The sequence below is a fragment of the Salvelinus sp. IW2-2015 genome, unplaced genomic scaffold, assembly GCF_002910315.2.
Source record: "Salvelinus sp. IW2-2015 unplaced genomic scaffold, ASM291031v2 Un_scaffold4101, whole genome shotgun sequence".
Lineage (NCBI taxonomy): Eukaryota > Metazoa > Chordata > Actinopteri > Salmoniformes > Salmonidae > Salvelinus > Salvelinus sp. IW2-2015.
In genome coordinates, this window is record NW_019945373.1 from 47,814 (window position 1) to 54,865 (window position 7,052).

Here is a 7,052-nt window from a genome sequence, read left to right on the forward strand (position 1 = left end):
AATAGGCTCATGTGCAGAGGAAAACCTGCCTGATACTGAAAGACTGTGTTAGCGCTAGACTTTTAGCTCAGTGGGCTAACATAGTCTTGTCATGTGTGTGTATGTATCCCAGCCCCAGGTTCCAGGCGTCTGGCTACAGCTTCCACAGCCACGAGTGGAGGAACGCCAAGCCCAGCCAAGGCAGCCTGTCCCCGTCAGCACCCGCCAGAGACACAACATCCTGGCAGACCTGGGCCTCAGCGATGACGAATGGGACAGACCCACCGCCGGCGGGTACGTACAACCCTGTTCTCACCGTTTAACTCTGGACCTCTAACCCTTGACCTCTCACCAACACACCACTGGCCGTTTATCTGGGGCGGCAGGCGTAGCTAGTGGTTAGAGTGTAGGGGCGGCAGCGTAGCCTAGTGGTTAGAGTGTGGGGGCGGCAGCGTAGCCTAGTGGTTAGAGCGGTTGGACTAGTAACCAAAAGGTTGCAAGATCGAATCCCCGAGGCTGACAAGTACAAAATCTGTCGTTCTGCCCTGAACAAGACAGTTCCTAGGCCGTCATTGAAAATAAGAATTTTGTTTTATACTGACTTGCCTAGTTAAATAAAGGTTAAATAAAAAAATATAAATCTTGCAACCAACTGTCAAACACCTCAGTCATGTTTCAGTGATTGTTCTGAATTCCCTGCCGGTAACACACAGCCCAGAAACACTACAACATTAAAGTATATTAAGGGAAATATTACTAGTATGTGCACATACTACTGATAATAGAGCGTGCTAGTTGAGCTTTGACTTGGCTAACGGCTGTTTGTGTTTGATAAAGAAGCTCTTTATAATTCAGTCATTAGCATATCTTCTATCCATAAATCCCTTTTTTTAAAGCTTATTGAATAAAGTACAAAAGGGAACAGGAAGTACAGAACACAGATTGTTTCTTGTTCCTGTGGACGCGATATCAAAGCTGTTGTCTGTTCCTGTTTATAATTTCCCTCTGCCTCAGATGTACCTCAGTTGATCTAGTGTCTATGTGGAACATAATCAGCGACTAACGTGATAGCTTGGTATCCAATGGAGAATAATCACAGCTGAGGATGTGGCTTAGCACAGTGGGGGGAAAAAACGATCGCTTTAGGCAGTATTGAAATCTTCAAAGAGATCAAGTGTAAATGAAAGCAAAGCGCCCTTACAGAATTCCCTATGAGCCCTGGTCAAATAGGTCTGTGGTAGAATAGTGTATTAATCCCAAAAGAGGGGGGTTGGGGTTAGGGTTAGGGGGGGTGGGGGGGGGGGGTTTATTGTTTTGCTGACGAATCACATCCACAAAGACAACAACAGACATTCCACAAGGAATAGAACGAATAACTCCTCACCTGACCTAACAATATACATGTGTCCTGGTTCATAAACTAGTGTGTTAATGAATACATGTTCCTGCGTTCATAACTAGGTGTTAATATATACATGTTCCTGGTTTCATAACTAGTGTGTTAATAGATACAACTGTTCCTGGTTCATAACTAGTGTGTTAATGAATACATGTTCCTGGTTCAAACTAGTGTGTTAATGAATACATGTTCCTGGTTCATAACTAGTGTGTTAATAGATACATGTTTCTGCGTTCATAACTAGTGTGTTAATGAATACATGTTTCCTGGTTCATAACTAGGTGTTAATAGATACATGTTCCTGGTTCATAACTAGTGTGTTAATATATACATGTTCCTGGTGCATAACTAGTGTGTTAATGAATACATGTTCCTGGTTCACAACAGTGTGTTAATAGATACATGTTCCTGGTTCATAACTAGTGTGTTAATATATACATGTTCCTGGTTCATCAACTAGTGTGTAATTGATACATGTTCCTTGGTTCTAACTAGTGTGTTATGATACATGTTATGGTTCATAACTAGTGTGTTAATGAATACATGTTCCTGGTTCATAACTAGTGTATTAATAATATACATGTTCCTGGTTCATAACTTAGTGTGTTAATGAATACATGTTCCTGGTTCATAACTAGTGTGTTAATAGATACATGTTCCTGGTTCATAACTAGTGTGTTAATGTATACATGTTTCCTGGTTCATAACTAGTGGTTAATATATACATGTTCCTGGTTCATAACTAGTGTGTTAATGAATAATGTTCCTGGTCATAACTAGTGTTGTTATATGTATAATGTCCTGGTTCATAACTAGTGTGTTAATATATATACATGTTCCTGGTTTTAACTAGTGTGTTAATATATACATGTCTGGTTCATGAACTAGTGTGTTAATATATACAATGTTCCTGGTTCATAACTAGTGTGTTAATATATACATGTTCCTGGTTCATACTAGTGTGTTAATGATACATGTCTGGTCATACGAGTGTGTAATCTTTGAGGGGGATTCTCCTCTATTGCTCAAAGATGATCATCAAGGAGGTACAAAAACTCACGGAGCTGTTCATCAATTAACGTCATCAGAAAAGGGATTCAAAGGGAATCAATATTGGTGTCTTGGTGTTCTTGATATATTGTTCATTAAAGTACCTCTCTTCCTTAACGTTCGACAGAGCTTCTACTCTGCCCACCGGCCCTAATCACTGACAGCAAGTGAGGCACCACGGCAGGGCTGTCTCCTCTATACCCCTTTAGTTCTCAAACCAACCAACCCTAACCTCACCTAACCCTAACCTGGGTGGCACAGGGCAAGAATGTACCCTCGCACCGCTGATGTTCTCAAACCAACCCAATCCTCTCACTGAAACCTCCCAGTCTCCCACTTAAACCAAGCAAAGCCACCTTGTGTCTCTCCTAACCTCAACACAACTCACCTGTAACCCAACACCTGACCCCACCTTCACCTGAATGGCACAAGGCAGGCTGTTCCCTCCCCACCACTAACGTTCGCGTTCTCAACCCAAACCAACCCTTACCCCCTACTGGTCGCTCCCCTTAGCCTCAACAAACGGTATCTGAAACACACCTCTCAGCTGGATCTCCCAGCCCCTGGTCCAGCATGACACATCCATCTCCTTTTGTCCAAACTGTCTGGGTGGTGTGTTATCGCCTCTCTGTTTGTGTCTATATCTCAGCCCTCTCCTACCCACCTACCTCCCTACCTACCTAGCTAACTGCCTACCTAGTTACCTAGATATCTACCTAGTTACCTAGATACCTAGATACCTACCTACCTACCTACCTACCTACCTACCTACTTACTTACTTACTTACTGTTCCACTCTCTCTGCCTGCACAGCCCATTGACACCCGGCCCACACGTTGTGGTCACCAGCCCTCATCAGTGTGGTTGCTTGCCCTGACTGCTCACTGATTGTCTGACTGGGGGTGTTAACCTCTGACCTCTTCCCCCCTCCAGGTTCACTGTGGGTCATGACGGGACCGAGCCGGACCAGGAAGAGAACTTCTGGTCTCAGGCCCTGGAAGATCTAGAGACCTGCGGCCAGTCTGGCATCCTGAGGGAACTGGAGGTAAACAAGGAGCCAAAATGGCCGAATACATCCACAGTTTCATTCATCACAGTACAATACTACCCGAGCCGGACCAGGAAGAGATCTTCTGGTCTCAGGCCCTGGAAGATATGGAGACCTGCGGCCAGTCTGGCATCCAGTTTCATTCATCACAGTAGATTTAAAATGGCTGAGGACATGTACAGTTCCATTCATCACAATACAAACACAACACTGACAAACCTACGTATCTTCTAGACCAGTGGCTTTACTTATACAGTAACATATTAGTGAAGAAAAGCTCTCAACTCTCACCTTTCACCTCTTCTGTCCCCATCCCTTCCACTTCCTGTTTTGGAGTTCTCTTTTTTTGAATCGCATGATGTCACTTCCTGTGGATGTGTGTAACCGCTCCTTCTCTTTCCAGGACGAGCCAGACAGGCTTCTGAATAAGAGAAACTTGGTACACCCTTTTCCTTTTTGGGGCTTCCTCTCTGCTTGTAGCTGACACTGTGGCACCCTGGTGCTGTCCCTGTACTGCTGGCACCTCTCTCTCTCTCTCTCTCTCTCTCTCTCTCTCTCTCTCTCTCTCTCTCTCTCTCTCTCTCTCTCTCTCTCTCTTCTTTCCTTCTCTCTCTCTCTCTCTCTCTCTCTTCTCTCTCTCTCTCTCTCTTCTCTCTCTCTCTCTCTCTCTCTCTCATTCTCTCTCTCTCTCTCTCTCTCTCTCTCTCTCTCTCTCTCTCTCTCTCTCTCTCTCTCTCTCTCTTCTCTCTCTCTCTCTCTCTCTCTCTCTCTCCTCTCTCTCTCTCTCTCTCTCTCTTCTCTCTCTCTCTTCTCTTCTCTCCTCTCTCTCTCTCTCTCTCTCTCTCTCTCTCTCTCTCTCTCTCTCTCTCTCTCTCTCTCTCTTCTCTCTCTCTCTCTCTCTCTCTCTCTCTCTCTCTCTCTCTCTCTCTCTCTCTCTCTCTCTCTCTCTCTCTCTCTCTCTCTCTCTCTCTCTCTCTCTCTCTCTCTCTCTCTCTCTCTCTCTCTCTCTCTCTCATGCTAGTGGGCTGCGGGGGGGTGCTCTGTAGCCTCTGATAATCACCAGTGCAGCTTGTCTCAGATCCTGGGGCTAGATTCAAACCCAACTCTATGCACATCCATAGAGGACCATCTACCCTGGTTATAGATTCAAACCCTAACTCTATGCACATCCATAGAGGACCATCTACCCTGGTTTATAGATTCAAACCCTAACTCTATGCACATCCATAGAGGACCATCTACCCTGGTTATAGATTCAAACCCTAACTCTATGCACATTCATAGAGGACCATCTACCCTGGTTATAGAACCACGGCCAACCACAGGCTGAACACTCCCTGTTCTGTCCTCAAGGCAAGCCTGACAAATAAGACAATACACTACATGGCACCCTATTCCCTATATTATACACTACATGGCACCTTTCCCTATATATACACTACATGGCCCTATTCCCTATATTATACACTACATGGGCCTTATTCCCTATATTATACACTACATGGGCCCCTATTCCTATATTATCACTACATGGCCCCTATTCCCTATATTATACACTACATGGGCCCTATTCAATATATTATACACTACATGGCACCTATCCCTTATATTATACACTACATGGCCCTATTCCTATATTATACACTACAGGCCCCTATTCCCTATATTATACACTATACTGGCCCCTATTCCCTATATTATACACTACATGGGCCCTATTCCCTATAGTATACACTACATGGCACCCTATTCCCTATATTATACACTACATGGCCCTATTCCTATATTATACACTACATGGCCCCTATCCCTATATTATACACTACATGGCCCTATTCCCTATATTATCCACTACATGGGCCCTATTCCCTATATTATCCACTACATGGCCCCTATTCCCTATATTATACAGTACATGGGCCCTGTACTATGAAGGGAATAGTGGGGTCATTCGGGAGGCAGCCGTAGTGCTGCCTGGAGGTGTGTTGACGCTCAGCAATACATTGTAAATGAACCTGTCAATGCAGGAAGTAAGTAACACCGTGTGAATCACAGAGGTTAGTTTGGAACGAGAGAAATAATTATCTATTTTGGGTTGGGAGACATTGAATCCAAGGAGGCTTGACTGATGAAATGCCACCCATCGACTTGGATTGAACATACCCCTGCGGCTTCTCATTCGCTTCAAATGAAGATGTCTGTTAATTCATGTCAGTATGAAGAGCATTTTTGCATTTTGCAACATGAAAACGGGCAAATTGTATGTTGGAATGAATCCCACATCTTTCCATGCAGAGTGAAAGCGCTGTAGCTTTGTGTCTTGGTGCATGGAGACTTGACAGTGTGTCGTTTGGCCAAACTGTTTCCTGTTGTCCAAACATGAGACTACCACGTCTGGTGGTTTGAAGTGACATCACTCATTACTGTCCAATCAGAGGACGAGTGATGATGAGATGGGCGAGGGGCATGGCGGTGTGAGCAAAGCATGATGGGGACAGTTGCTGCAAGGGTCCCTTGGCGTTTTGAAGTTTTTCCATCTTTGTTTTGTTTGTTTATTGGTCATGATGATAATGAACCAACCAGCTCCTCTAACAGGACCTTTCTATGTTATTATTCTACAATCAAACCATTTCTCTTTGACATACTGCTTGAACACATTCTACACCTGAACAATTCTCATGTTCATGAGCGTACCTTGTATTTCTTATCTCACCTTGGAAGTTCATCACCATAACCCCCCTTTCTCCCTCTCTGGCCTCCTCCCCTCCTTCATCTCCTCCATCTCCCCTTCTCTCTCTCCCTCTGTCTTTTCTCTCGGTCCCCTCCCCCTCTTCCTCCCTCTCCATCTCCCCCTCTCCTCCCCCACTCTCCCTCTCGGTCCCCTCCCTCCTCTCCTCTCCACTCCCCCTCTCCCCTCCCCTCCCTCTCTCTCTCCCCCATCTCCTCCCTCTCCCTCTCTCTTTCTCTCGTCCCCTCCCCATCTCCCCCTCTCTCTTTTCTCTCGGTCCCCTCCCTCATCCCCTCCCCCGTTGTCTCCTCCCCCTCTCCAGGCCACCATTATGTCCGGCAGCAGTCTGAGTCTGAACCATGACCCTGCTCCTTGAGGAGCCACCTGGGTCGGCAGGCCAGCTTCCAGGAGCGGCAGCGCGCCCGGCCGCAGTACACCCAGTCTGCACGCTTCCAACACCCTGCCCAGCGACGGGGGGCGCAAGGCCTTCGCCATGAGGAAGATGAAACAGGAGATAAAATGACGTCATGTCGCCCACCCCCGTGGACTGCACAAGGTAACGATGATAAACCACCACCAGGCCCTCCAGGGCCCACCAGGCCCTCCAGGGCCACCAGCCCTCCAGGGCCCGAGTACTGCTGCTTTCTTTACACTGTTTACATCACTTCAATTTCATGAACGTCAGAGGGGTTAAAAACCCTGAGAAGTTTAGAAAGTGCTGACGCATCTTAAGTGTCTGTGTGTCTTCAACTTGAGCTTTTTGACAACTTCATTTATGATGAAGCTCTGGTACTGACACGTTATGACTGTCACAGACCTGTCATCCAGTCTATCAATCACGTTATGGC

General features: G+C 45.9%; 1 protein-coding gene across 1 annotated transcript in view; it reads left to right on the forward strand.

The window, feature by feature from the left end:
- The window catches only part of LOC112076880 (glutamate receptor-interacting protein 1-like), a 23,551-nt gene extending 16,774 nt beyond the window's left edge, over window positions 1-6,777 (forward strand). Inside the window, exons 2-5 of the mRNA XM_070441488.1 lie at window positions 113-273; window positions 2,556-2,595; window positions 3,362-3,473; window positions 6,527-6,777. Coding sequence (XP_070297589.1) covers window positions 113-273; window positions 2,556-2,595; window positions 3,362-3,473; window positions 6,527-6,580 — 367 coding nt within the window. The 3' untranslated portion in view covers window positions 6,581-6,777. The remainder of the gene's footprint in view (window positions 1-112; window positions 274-2,555; window positions 2,596-3,361; window positions 3,474-6,526) is intronic.
- Window positions 6,778-7,052: the final 275 nt, after the last annotated feature.